Below are 14,640 nucleotides of genomic sequence, written 5' to 3' on the forward strand. Positions count from 1 at the left end.
ATGGCTAGCGAGGCCATGGAGGCATTTGTCAGACCTTACAGACTTGGCAGAGTTTGAGTCCCAACAGATATCGGGGAACTTGAAGTCCCCCATGAAATCTATTTATTGCTGATGGGCTTTTATTTTTTGCCGATGGGCTATTTATTGCTGATGGGCCTTTGGAATTGGTAAGATTAGTTAATCTGTTAAGTCACTGTTGCTAGAAGCTCTGACTGGTTTTTTGCCTATCCCTCACTGCTGGCTAATGTGCTTTCTTTTGACAGACCAGGGCAGAATCATTTCCTGGATTACCCCAACAGGGGCCCAGTTGGGTCCCTTGGCAGTGGGTCTTGGTAATCTCCCTAGGTAGACGTCTAACTGTGCTTTTGTAGATTGTAAGAATAATGTTTTTAGGAAGAATCCATGGCTTGCATATTACTCTGTGGTAGCCAATCTCTGTGTGGGGTACCACTTCAGAATGCAGATGAGGGGTGGTGGGCTCATATGATAGAATGCCTCCCCATAAAAATATTCCCCGCATGCAGAAAGCTAGCACATTTGAGGAAAGGCAGCCCTGGAATTCTCCGCCCTTGACATATATAGGGCTGTATGCAACTCAGTTATACTCAAAGTATGTCCATTTAAATTAGTGAACCTATTGTTAGTGATGTCATTCAGTTGGTCTACTCTGAGTACAAGTAGCATTGAATACCACTCAGTTTTCTATGTGCAGCATTTTTTTATTTATGGAGCAGTGTTCAGCTATGTGAATCCTGTCTGAAGTAGTATAGCCTCAACATGTCAACCAGTTTGGTGTGACTGTGTTGAGTGGCTTAAGAGTGTGCCATCCACAGTTTCCTCCATAGAACTAAAGAAGCTGGAAGAGAGTAGGTTTTGTTAATTCTAAATAGATCATCTTCCCTTTTCCTTAGCCTAATAGCTCACAGTTGTGATGCTAGACATAAGCAGAAAGCCCATCTGCAAGTTTTTGTTGTATTGTAGAAACTTGCCTGATGCTAAAATTACTTGCCCTAGACAAGCAGCTAATAATAAACCTGCCTTTAGAAGTCTTAATATGTTCCTGAATGTCTGTTCTACAAGCTTCATTTGGAGAATATTTGTAGCAAGGCTCTTTCGCAAAACAGTTTGGGCAACTGGGCTTGTTTTGCATTTGTGACATGAAAACTATGTTGATGTAGAGCTGTGAAAGGCATGAAAATAAAAGAGAAAGTTGTCCTCTATGTTGCATGACTTGTGCTAACTGAAGTCACTGCTTTTTTCCCTAGGGTGTTGAAGATCCTCAGACTCTCTTGATGGAAAAAGAAAGTCTCCTGGCGGATTTGCGTTCTGAAAACCTGACCAAAGATCTAGAGAACCATAATCTTCAAAGGAAAGTTAAGAAGATGGAACAAGAGTTGCATGATTTGAATCTTGAGAAAGAGACATTGGTAAAGGAACTAGAAGAGGCTCAGCTACAGAAAAGTAGAAGTGACAAAGCCATTAATGTTAGTATTCAATTTTCCCTGTGTTTAAGAAATGCAGTTAAAAATAGTTTGCATAATTTGTAACTTCCTAAACATGAATATGAGTTGAGAGCAGGGAGAACTCACTGGAACTCAGTTCCGGCACCCCTCAGGTGGGAGCCATTGCCATTCTAAGAGAACAAGGGGTTCTCTCATTCATGGTGAGTTCCGGCACCTCTTTTTCTTGAAAAAGGCTACTTTGGAGATAAAAGGCAATCCTCTTGCATCCCCTCCCAGACTTCTGCTTACTCATTGTACCCACACAAATAGAGCCTGTTACAAAATGTTGAAGTGTGTACTGCTCTGTTCTGGCTGCATCAATCCATTCCACTCCCTGCCCCCTACATATGGGTCTAACAATTACTCTAATGTGAGTGGAAGTGAACTTTCCTTACCTCCTCAGTTATTTTTCATCCAGCCCTGTTTCCTGTTCCAATCAGAGTTGGACTAGAGGAGAAAAGTTTGAGTAACTGAGTCTTGAGAGGTGATGTGGGAGGGGATTCAAGTACTCTCACTTGTTTTCTTTTTAAAATGAACACACCGTATATGTGACCTGGTCCAAAAGTGGCTAATTTATTTGGTGTCAGATTTGGTTTAGCCCCTCATTCCCCTCAAGGCCACTTGTAATATTACTTAAAGCCAGCAGAGGGATCCCTCTGTTCACAGATCCAAGGCATCTCCCTCTCTCTGCCATAATCCACTTATACATTATAACTGAATTACAGATGCAGTCTCTTGTCTGCTGGTTCTCTGATTCTCCACTCTACTATGGGGTGAACCTCTGAGACACCATCGAGACAGCCTCTATCATTAAGACAGGAGTTGGCAACGATGGAATGTTTATAATAGTCTGAAGATAATTTTCAGTGTCTGCATTTACCATAGTCTGCATATCTGTTTTGCCATCATAGCAGGCACCAAACTATAGTGGTTTGAATGTGTTATTCTTTATTCAAAAAATGGTTCTCTTAAATGTGAAAAAACTTTGAGCTACCCTTTGAAAATCATTATGGTTTTGGTGTGTGGAAAAAAGATAGTAAGAATATGAACATAGGGCTTCCAACTCTGCCTTTTTTTTTTTTTTTTTGAGGAATAGACTATTGCTGCTGGTATTGGCCTGTGTACTGACATGACATCTAGTTAGTGTGCTAAGTTTTGCTTCAGTTCCTCAACAGTGCTGGCATGTTCACTGCTGCCTTAGGAGCATAGGTAGTTGCCTTGCACTGAATCAAACCACTGGCCCATCTAACTCAGTACTGTATGCACTGACTGGCAGCTGCTCTCCAGGATTTTAGGCTGGATTTGTTATTGTGTGTAAGGGCTGGGTGCAGATTTGCCCAGCAGAATTATTTGTACCTACCTTGGCTTGAGCTAAAGTTCCTTGGATTTTTCAAAACTTGTATTCAACTGATGTACATCTGTAGTGTGGACATGCTGGCTGTATTTGCATGTCACAGTAGACCATGGTTTAGTACAGGGGTGGGTGACCAGCTCAAGGGCCACATTCTCTCAAAGGCATCCTTTGGCGGGGTGCATTCCAGTGCTAGGCATGGCTAGATGCAAAAGTAGGCAGAGCAACAGATGTGACTCTTTACCTTTGTACAGGAGGTTACATTCCAGGCATGCACAAGCCAGAGATTTATACACACCTCCATCTATCCACCTACACCTCTATCCATCCAAGTAAGCAAGGTGCGTTGTCACATTTCAAGGACATATTTTGGCCAGGCCAAAGCACTTGAGGAGGGCTTACACCTGAGATCTTATAGAACTGCTGCCTGTCAGAGTAGACTATACAGGATTAGATGGAGCAATGGTCTGATCCAGGGGTCAGCAAGCTTTTTCAGCAAGGGGGCAGTCCACTGTCCCTCAGACCTTGTGGGGGGGGGGGGCTGGACTATATTTGGGGGGGAAATTGAACGAACTCCTATGCCCCACAAATAAGCCAGAGATGCATTTTAAATAAAAGCACACATTCTACTCATGTAAAAACACTAGGCAGGCCCCACAAATAACCCACAGATGCATTTACAATAAAAGGACACATTCTGCTCGTGTGAAAACATGCTGATTCTCGGACCGTCTGCAGGCCGAATTTAGAAGGCGATTGCGCCGGATCCAGCCCCCAGGCCTTAGTTTCCCTACCTATGGTCTGGTCTATATAAAGCAATTTCATGTGACTGTCCCTTCTGCTTTTCCCAAGGATGACAAAAAGCCTGGAATGAGAGGATTAAGGAGTTATCTCTCAGGATTTCCACAAGGCTGAATTCATCATTGTGCCACTTTATGACCTCTTAGCTCTTCCCACAGATGTTTGCTCAGAGGACCAAAGTCCTTGCTAAATGATCTGCAGCATCCTCAAAAATTGAAGCCTGATCATCTTTTAATGCGGCCTGCTGTATCAAACACCAGAGCAACTGCTGTGAGTTGAATGCATTTCACCGGAAGCCTGGATGTGAAAATGTTTGCCCATTGAACAGGCAGGCAGGAGTAAAGAGCACACGGCAATATTTTCCTTATTTGACAATTTGGAACCCATTTGAGGGCTGTGATGCAAAATCTCTGTGAACGTTCTATTAACGTTAGGCAAAATGGTTGCTGTGCTGTGTTGCCAGCCCATAAAACTTTAACAAAATGAACCGTGCCAGGTTTTTTTTTTTGCTCCTTTACATCAAATTCTGAATATAGAAGGGAAATCTGAGCTGCTGGCTGGGAAATTAAATGATCTCTAAAATAGAATCATTGTAGAATCAGTGGTCCTTACACATAGTTGGGTAGAAAAGCCACACTGTTGCATATCCATGGGGAATCAGTGGGGAGCCGGCTGTGCAATTGCCTTCAACCACCCTTCTTATAGGCCCAAGCCAGCTGCTTCTCCTCCTTGTGCCACACACACTTCAAGGGGGCAGGTGAGCAAGGAGTGACGGGGGAGGGGGGAGGGCTCCAGGGCAGAGGCAGTTTTAGGGTAGTGCAACTAGTGTGGTTGCACTGGGCACCACGCTGTAGGAAGTGCCAAAACAATGCTATAGAGCAGAGCATGAGAGGCGGGGACTGCGCCAAATTTTAGCTTTCACAGAGTACCACAGAAATTTGAGAGCCCAAAGCCTGCCACTGGGGTTGACACTGTCCAGGGGTTGACAGTGGGCACTCTGTTGAGGTAAGGACCTTGGCAGGTGGTGACTCCTGAAGCTTTGCTATAAGGCAGGAGTGAGGAACCTCAGGAACCAGGGTCAAATATAGCCCTCCAGGCCCTTGAACACTGATAGTGCCTTTTGCTTGTCTAGATGGGGGGTAGACAGGGGTGTATGGATTGAAGATGGTGTATAAAAGCACAAAATGTACATTTTTTGTTCCACCCACATTTGCCTCTGGCCCCACCTACCTCTGCTATGTGATCCCTGGAAGGTTGCCCGAAAAAAAACTTTGGCCCTTGAGCTAAAATATGCTTATCAGCCCATGGTGTAAGGGAAGCAAAGCAGCCTGTAGCAAGTCTCAGGAACTAAAAATAGAGGCTGCAACAGTCCATGGAAGACCAAAGGCCAAAGAAGTAAAGGATAAAGCCAAGGGGAATGAAGCTGAAATGTGTTAGTTATGAGCCTAATCTGTTACGATTTTAGAGCTTTTAAATTTATGCTGTGTGAGTGTGTTTGTTCTTTGGGGGAAGTCTTGTGCTTGACTCTGATTCAGAGTCTTGACTGTGGCTGGATTTTAGAGTCATGATACTAATAGGCTACACAGTGAGCTTCGTGGTGGGTTTTAATCTGATTATTTTCCTTTCCAAACCCAACAATATATAATTGCTATGTCACAATAATTTCCATTTTCTCTCCTTGGGCCGGGTTTGAAGGCGGATTAATCTTATCTGTAGGAACTAGAATGATTCTGAGCTTATGGCTACTTATGCACCTAAAAACTTGATTCTGGCATCCAGTAAAGTACAAAAATATTTTCAGTATTAAAGCTAGTTAATTAGCTCTACCCAGTTGTATTCTGTGTACTTGACTCAGCGCTGAGACTCTATTGTGCTGTATCTATGGAGTGGATTGCAGATTGCAGTGTGCTTTTTGCTTTTTGTTTTACTCTGAAGTTAACATTTTGGGGCTTTGGGTGGATTTCACAGATGTTAGGAAATCGCCAGAGACGATGGAAGAAAATGGAGCCTTGCGGATGACACAAAGCTCCTCTGACAAAGTATTAAAAGAATTTAGCAGGAAACACAAGTGGACCTTTGGGGTACACGCAGCAGAGCTTTAGTCTTTCTTTAAGCAAATCCCCAAATTCAGGAATTCTTCCAAGCCATTGAGTCTGCAACACATTTGCCAGCAGCTGTTTAAAAATGTGCATCTACCAAATAACAGCTGGTTTAATAAGGTGCATCTACCAGTAACTGTCCGTCATCTCTGATCAAATGGTTGGGAATAGACAATAAGTTATTGTGTTGGATCTATTATGTGATGGTTGTCCCACCACCCCTGTCCTCAATCTTAAACTGAAAGGGTTTGGAGCTTAATATTTTAATTATTCATTCTTTTCCACCTTTTTTCTATTTGACCAAGGTGGAGGACACTTCTCTGACCTTCAGTCTGAATTCTTTTAAGAATGGCTTTCCCATTCATTTTCTAAATTCAGTCATTATTCATCACAGAGCACTCCCTGGAAAAATGAGTTGTGGTGGGGTGGTCAGGAGGTATTTGGCAGAAAGCATCTCTCATGGAGAATTGGCTCATTCTGTTTGTTGAGACATAGAGACCACTCACTTTCTTTGTAAGTTTGGGTTGTTCCATTGGAACCTGGTCCCTGAAAAGAAAATACATTTCAGTTAAGATAACATAACATAGTGTTTCATTAGTAGAAGGGACTCCAAAATCACTCAACTTGTTTAACCAAAAAAACCAGGCTATATATGTTCCATGTATATCCCACTTTTTCTTCTATGAAAGATCTTGAGGCATATTCGTGTTCCTGTGTGGTCTTGTATTCAGATAAAACTATAACACCAGAATTCATTCAAAATGCCTGCCGTGGTGAATGCCTCCAATGGCATGAAGCCAAGCGCCTGGGCGATCTTCTTGATAGATAAGGGTTGTACGTGAACAGTGTAATGGCTACTAATCGTCATGGCTAAATATTATCTCGTGTCAGTTCCTGTGGATCACAAGCAGTGGAATGATGCTCATTGAAGGTTTGTCAATTAGGACTGAATGATGCACCGCCCAACCAATCACCCTCTGCCTTCAGCCATTCCTCCTTATTACAACTGGTCCAGGAACTGCAGTGACTGTCAGCTTCCTGCGTTTCAGTGTTGCCCTTTGTAAATATCAGTTGGGGGTGGGAACAAACCCAGAATTAATTAACTGCATTTATTATTAGCTTTAACTTCAAAAGTCAGTTGATCCATCTTCATCAACTGTTGACCTTCCTGCCTTTTGCCCTATTAGTCCCAATGAACATCAGTCTCCATTTGTGCTGCTCTTGCATTCATGTCCTGCTATTTGGTTGCTTGCTGAGAACAATTCTGGAGCATACAGGTGTTTGGTTCTGATTCTTATGTTTTTCTGCAGTGGAAAATAGTAAGTGTGAATTCAGATTGGGGAAATAGTTTATTTTTAAAAAGTATAAATTATGTTTAATGCTTCTTGTTTTGATGTCTTCTAAAATACAAGGGGCTGCTGCATCAAACTAATTTCTACTCAGAGTAGACCCAATAAAATAAATGGACCTAGGTTAGTAACGAGCATTAATTTCAGTCGGTCTACTTGTGAGTAGAACTAACATTGTTTAAAAGCTTCAGAGTAAGTGTGGTGTATTGGTTACAATATCAGACTAGGTCCTGGGAGACCAGGGTTCAAATCTCCATTTATTCTTGAAGCTCACTGGGTGACCCTGGGCTAGTCAGTCTCTGGAAGCCAAGCGTACCTTACAGCATTTTTGTGAAGATAATATGCGAGGGGGAGAACCATGCACACCACACCTTGAGCTTGGAGCAAAAGTAGAGTATAAATGGGATAAATGAATGAAAAAAAATCTTTAGAATGTCTAGGAATGTAAAACAGTAAAAAGTTAACCCTAACTTGAGCTGTTACTTAAAAGGATTTATTTCATCTTTGTTTCAGCTCAGTTCCCCCCCCCCCTTTCCTTTTCTTTACTTGATTCACTTATGTCTTCTCTCCCCCATGTTCTCTTTCTTGGTTAGGACCTTAGAAACCAGCTAGAGAAATTTCACGATGAAATGGCTGACAAAGAAAAGGCCCTTGAGCTTCATTACAGTGTTCTTTTGAGTGAAGGCAATCAGAAATTGCAGAGCCAGGAATTAGTCATCACACACCTCACAGCCAGCATTGCTCAGAAGGATGAGTTACTCCAGGTAGGAATATTGGAGCAAAACTGAAGTGCAGGATTTTATACAAGGGTGTTTAAAATGTTTACATTTGCTCCTTGTTCTTTTTACCATATATGCTGTTTTAGTTCACTACTTTTGATGAGAGTTGTGGCATGTTTCACAAAGTCTCATGTTGCAATAGTGGAGAATGTGTTGCTCTCTAGATGCTGTTAGACCTCAGCTTCTATCAGCCCCAGCCAGTATGGCCAGTTGTCAAGAGATGATGGGAGTTGTAATCAAGCAGCATCTGGAGAGTCACAATGGGTTTCTTTCGCATGGGGACAAAATACAGGAGAGGTGTTGGTGCTCACATTCACATTTTCATGTGCTCTGAGGTGGCTTAAGAAAATTCCCATAAATCTGCTATCTTCTCTGCTAAACTTCTGTACTTCTGTTTTCACAGTTGGATGGAGTACTGCAATTGTCTGGTCCTTCCAACCACTATGCAAACTATATTTGTGTAATTGCATTAAAGGTGCTTAAAATGTGTTGGAAAGGAAGGGTCATAGTCAGTACTTTTCCCCAAGCAAAGTAGGTCTGTGAGCTTGTTATAGTAAGTTGTCAGGCGACTCTGGGCAGCTTTGAAAGATGGCGGTTTGACAATAGCTGCATTCATCGCCTGCAGAAGTGCTAAAAACTATGGCAAGCTCTTTGCCAGGCTCGGGGGTTTTCAACCTTTTTGAGTCTATGGCTCCCTTGACCAACTACATTCTTTCTGCGGCACCCTTGTGGGGCTCTGGAGCCCAGTTATGTTATCCCTTGCCTGCAGAGTTGGCAGCCCCTGAACCCTTTTTGAACACCCTCCCTTGTGGAGTGTTCCCTCAGCCTCCTCTCCTCTCCCCTCTCCTTGGGAGTTCTCTGGGCAGCCACTGCAGCCAACCCTGGCCTCTGAGATACTCCTCACCCCAAAGAGAGGCACCTCCTCACACAGCTCCACATGGATCTGGGAACATGATGTCCCCAACCTTAACAGCCTGATGGAGACTGGCCGAAGGTTAATATGAGACCACCATCTTACTTTGAAGGCAGCAGTAGCAGCAGCAGATGCTGCTGGACCTACATGGTGGAAAGGCTCCCCTTCGGTGCCAGCCACTCAGCTCCCAGGCAGGGAAAAGGCCAGTACAGCGCCTGCCTGCCTGCCTGGCCTCCCACTTGTCTGTCCATTCCCAACAGCAAGGGCTGGTGGACTGGTTGGCTGGCCTCCCTCACCCACTTGCTTTCTTGCTTACTCCAAGGTCACCTCAGCTCCTGGCAACCAGCACCCCCTGGCCAGCCCCAGAGGTACCATTTGCCTCCAGAGCTTCTAGGTAGGGCTGCTACAATAAACAGCCGTCCAAGCCTTTGGGAGGCAGAGACGTGAGAGGGCATCAGAGAACGGAGAGAAGGAAAGAGGGACAGAGGACAATGTTGCCCATGGCACCCCAACCACCATGAAAAGCACCCCAGGGTGCCATGGCACACTGGTTGAAAACCACTGGCCTAGCTAGTTGGGGTGTCGCCCCTGGTTCTGTTGAAAGTCAGATAAATGCACCACCACCTCCTTTGATTCAGGTGGATGACTAGGGCAGCTTGGAAGAGCCCTCATACAAACGTTTGTGCATGTGTGCAGTGTTAGAGGCCTGACTGGAAAGTTCACAGTCCACTGCTGCTACATGGGAGGCAGATTGAAGAAAAGGAAATATAAATTGGCCCTGCTCTATATCTAGGAATGGCTAGGAACTAGGTGGAGTCAGATCTAAAAAAAAAAAAAAAAAAAGTGTAGACTTGCGCATGCTGGCCAGTTTCTGATTTGACATGAAATGTTCGTTTTGGGCTTCTTAAAGGTAAAGGTAAAGGGACCCCTGACCGTTAGGTCCAGTCGTGGCTGACTCTGGGGCTGCGGCGCTCATCTCACTTTATTGGTCGAGGGAGCCGGCGTACACCTTCCAGGTCATGTGGCCAGCATGACTAAGCCACTTCTGGTGAACCAGAGCAGTGCATGGAAACGCCGTTTACCTTCCCGCCAGAGAAGTAGACCTATTTATCTACTTGCACTTTGATGTGCTTTTGAACTGCTAGGTTGGCAGGAGCAGGGACCGAGCAACGGGAGCTCACCCCATCACGGGGATTCGAACCGCCGACCTTCTGATCAGCAAGTTTGGGCTTCTTAGAAGTATGTAAAAGCAAGAAGTGGGTGAGGAGTGTGTGGCCCACAGTGGCACCCACCTGAGAGGTGGCAAAATTGCTCTGGTGCGTTTTGGCCAAAAACCTGCTAGTCTTAATTTAGTGGGTAAAGCATAGAAATTGCAAGCAGAAGGCCCTAAGTTCCAGCTCCAAAATCTCTAGAGAGGGTTGAGAGTCTCATGTCTGAAACCCTGGAGAGATGCTGCCAGTCACTGTAGACAATTGTAGGCTGGGGCTAGTGAGAGTTAGTGTCAAATAGCATTTGGTGGGCACTGGTTTGAGAAAACACTGGTTTGGGAACTCCCATCATCTGAAGTGTGGCAGATGGCTTCTGAAAAAGGACTTTCAAAGTGGTGGTGCTCCAGATTTGGAATGTTACCATCTTCCAAAGCTGCCTACCTGGTACCTACTTTGATGGCCGTTTTGGCATCAGACAGATTTTTTTTTTGTTTTTGTTTTCCAGGCTTTAGAAATGTTTAATCTATTTTATCTATGCTGATAGTTTTCGCTGTTTTGGATTTGCTGCTTTTATCATGTTGTTCTTACGTTGTTGTATTTAATTCTTTGTGAGCCACCCTGAGACCTTGCTTGAGGGGCTGGATGGAATTCATCATCATCATCATCATCGTTGTGACATGTATCTATTTTGTTTTCCTTAGAAACTTGATGGAGTGATTAAAGAAAAGGCCATGGAGTTTCAGACTCTTTTAAAAGATAAAGAGGATCTTCAGAAGCAGAACGAAGATTTAGAAAATGAAAAGTGTGCTGCCCAGTCACAGCAGCCAATGAACCAGATGATCCCAGATTTAGAGGTAGGTTTGACACTTTAAAAAAAATTTAAAAAAGAAAAGGCTACTGGAGTTGGGGTTGTAAATGGTTTTAACTGATTTTAATCTTGTATTTTTCTATTGTTGTGAAGTCAAACTGTTGGAAGGTTACAGCATCTGCTGTGGCTGCAGAGACTGATACGGGAGAGATTTGTTTTGTTGCAGCTGGGACAAATGAAGGAGTAATGTTGTTTTACTGAAGTTGCACCATGGCATTTTTTCTCTTTGTGATCCTCCCAGTGGTCATTCTTCATCTGGTCACTGCTATGGATGCATGATCTGACTTCTGTCTAGTCACTGCAGTTGCCTGTAAGGAATTTCCACATGGCAGGGTTGATGTTGCCAGTTTTCATGTCTCGTTTGCAGACATTTTTGTAACGGGCCCAAATTCACAGTGAGACCCTGACTGAAACCAGCTCCTTATAGAACACATCCTTTGGGATCCTGCCATCTTCCATTCTATGGACATATCTAAGCTGCTGAGACAGGAGTGTGAACATGCTCTGAATGTGGGAGAGCTTGAGAGAGCACATCTTTGTTTGAGACTTTGTCATGTCTTTCTGATGCAGCACATCTGGAAGGCACTGAGGCATCACTTCTAGCAGTTGCAATTTGCCCACAAAGCAGTGTGCTCAACATGCAAGCCTGGTAGATCTTCACCTTGGTCATTAGCATCACATTCTCCCATACCATTTTGGAGGGATGAGCCATTGCTGTAGCTGCCATGCCAATACTCTTGTCTAGCTCACTGTCAGTGAGGAGGCTGTTGGTTATGGTGGAACCCTGGTAGACAGAATTGTCTGCTACCTCAAGCATGTGGTCAGCACCACTGTTTGTAGGAAAGGCGTCTGAAGATGAGCAGTCATATTGGACAGTGCTACACATGTTCTTGTGGAAGGACATGATCATCTTGTGAAGCTTTGATGGCATCCTGTCTTACTGAACTGTGTGAAGAGTCCTTTTCAGCTGATGAGGTCAAAGGCCATCGTCATTTCTTTGGAGATGTACAAGGGGCAGCTCTGCTCTCTGCATTTCTCCTGCAGCTGGCTCAGTGAGAAAATCATGTTGACTGTTGACCTCTCAGTTCTAAAGCTGCATTATGACTCATGATAGACCCTGTCAGTGAGTGACTATAATCTGTTGAGAACTATATGGGTGAAGGCATTCCCCACAGTACTTAGCAGGGAGATTTCATGGTAGTTCTTCCAGTCATGACAGCCACCTTTGTGCTTGTAGAGGGTCACAATGCTGGAGTTGCACATTTCTTGTGGTACAGATCTTCGTTCCCAACTCCACAATAGCAGGCTGTGGCAGTGTGTCATGAAGGAGGAATTGAAACCAGCTTTTATCACTTTTGTTGGGATTCCAACTTGTCCTGAGGCTATACCATATTCCTGAGAGTTGGTGGCATTCTTCAGCTCATCAAGGGAGAGAGGGACATCTAGCTCTTCCAAGACAGGCAGAGTCTGGATACTGTTGATTGCTGGGTCAGAGACCATGTTTTCCTGCAAGTATAGTTCTTGATAGCACTCTGCCCAAAGCTTTACCTGTTTGCTGCAGTCTGTGCTGATCTTCCCAACAAGGTTTTCAGTGATGCCGCTTTCTAGACTGTTTGTCTAAAGGCTTTCTTCATGCCTTCATACATTTTGTGAGTGTTGCCAAAGTCAGCAGCAAGTTGAATGCTCTGATGCAGCTTTAGCCATTAATCACTGGAACATTGTCTGGGAATCTGCTGGGCATCACCCCATGTGTGATGATCGTCCCCAACTCTGGCATTGAAATCTCCAACAGATTTCTCCAATAGATCTTTGCAGTCTGGGACCCTTCTGATAGGCTGGTCTAATTCCTAGGTCCTTGGTCTGTATGTCAGAGCATGTAATGGGGAGAGTAGACACTCAAGATGTTAATTTGACCAGAGGTAGTTGAGAGGTGGAGGGAAAGCAAGTGTTCTGAGTCCTTGTTTGGTGGTTCTATTGCAGACAGATGGAGTTCCTCACTGTGAAGCCTACACTGTGAGTATGTGGCTCGTCTCCTTGCTCCCAAAAGGTGTAGTTCTTTTCCTGGAGACAGCCATTTGAAATGAGTCTGGTCTCCTCCCATAAAGCAGAAACATCAGTGTTGAGCTCATTTTCAGCTCATGGTCAATGATGGCCATCTTCCATGAGTCATTGACCAACAACAGGTTGGTGGACAAGCCAGGACACATGGCCCTAATATTCCAGCTTGATAGGTGCAAGAGGGTTTGTTTCTTTTCTTTTTGCCAGGTGCAGAAGCTCAGTCCCCTTGCTGAGTGACACTCTGAGTGCCAAGCACCCACTGACGCAGGTAGACAGTGGTGGGTCAGCATTTTATTCACTGGGGATTTCCCAGCTCAAGGCAGGCAGTAACTGACCAGTGAAACATGTTTATGTGTTCCATTGGCCAAAGCAACATGTAGCACTTGTACCATATGCCAATCAAGTTGAGCTTACAGCTCATAACCGCTGCCTCCTGCATTGTTTTTACTGCTCCCCCCCCCACTTCTCCCAAAGATGTCCCACAAGGCAATGAGTACTGATTTTTTTTCTTGGGGTTTATTCCCAAAGCCTTTCTCATAAATGAGTATAGGCACAAGGCAGGGGAGGTTTAGGACCAATCCTTTAGCCCATCATTATCCTAGATGGGCTGTCTTCCCAGGCTGATGAGCCCCAACTGCCTCTTCGGTGGGGGAGAGTGGAGTATACATGTCCTTAAGGCATGTGCTGATTCCTTGGGAATAGCTAAATAATAATAATAATCTCCCTAGGCCCCAAGTACAGTGTGGATGTACCTTTATCTTGGTTTGTGCAGCTGTCTACATCATTGATTCAGATGAGTATGAGACCTGTAGTGGGACCATGCAGCTGGCTTTACACTGAGGAAATTGCATTGCCTCTTCCAGGCCCACTTCCTGCAATTTCTGTCTAGTGGTATAAAGCACTGCAGAAGGCATCTATTTGGCTTTCTGATAGTTCAGATTACATTTGAACATCTCACCACAACACCAAGGGCAATAAATTTGCTTGTACTTGGAGAATGCTGTCAAAGGTCTGGCTGCAGATTCCTCATAGAAGAGTGTGCAAGAGATGGGTAGAATTACAGAAAACATGTCTAGTTGTGTAACTGGTGGAAAGGGCAAAGAAAAAAAGATCAGCGGTATGTTGCAAAGGAGGCATTGGGATCTATGGGATGCTGTTGAAGCTGAGACTAGAGTGTCAGCCTTAAATGGGCTACTAAGGAGGAGGTGCGGCAGGAGGGATTCTGCAGAAGAAGGAATTAATTAATTAATTAGCTGAAGCTAATGGAAGACACTTGGCACTGCTGAGGCCGCCTGAGCCTCAAGCAACAGTAAAGGATCTACAGGTAGAAGTAACCCTAAGCCAAGTACTTGTTCCTTCAGAGGGCGTGTAACTCCATCAAGAGCAGGCAACCACCCTTCTATCTTGTCTCGGGAGCCACCCACTACCAGTGCCTTGATCTTATCTGGATTGAGCTTCATACAGTTCATACAGTTCATTTCTGAGGCAAGACACTGGTCCAGCACATCCACTGCCATAACTGCAGATGTAAAGGAGTAGAGCTGTCTGTCATCAGCAAATTGCTGACAACATACTCTAAATCTCCAGATGACCCCACTCAGCTGGTTCATGTAGATGTTAAACAGCATAGGAGATAAAATTGAACCCTGAGGAACCCTACATTGAGGGTTCCACAGGGCTGAAGAGTGCTCCCCAAGCACCACATTTTGGAA

The 14,640-nt window shown here is 44.4% G+C and overlaps 1 protein-coding gene across 6 annotated transcripts in view; it reads left to right on the top strand.

Annotated features, from left to right (window-relative positions):
- Positions 1–14,640, top strand: part of CDK5RAP2 (CDK5 regulatory subunit associated protein 2) — a 131,240-nt gene that overhangs the window by 32,646 nt on the left and 83,954 nt on the right. For all 6 annotated transcript variants that reach the window (XM_083721570.1, XM_083721573.1, XM_083721571.1 and 3 more), the window contains exons 12-14: positions 1,266–1,484; positions 7,696–7,866; positions 10,704–10,856. In XM_083721570.1, coding sequence (XP_083577696.1) covers positions 1,266–1,484; positions 7,696–7,866; positions 10,704–10,856 — 543 coding nt within the window. The remainder of the gene's footprint in view (positions 1–1,265; positions 1,485–7,695; positions 7,867–10,703; positions 10,857–14,640) is intronic.

Source organism: Podarcis gaigeae, assembly GCF_964106915.1.
Source record: "Podarcis gaigeae genome assembly, chromosome: Z".
Taxonomy (NCBI): domain Eukaryota; kingdom Metazoa; phylum Chordata; class Lepidosauria; order Squamata; family Lacertidae; genus Podarcis; species Podarcis gaigeae.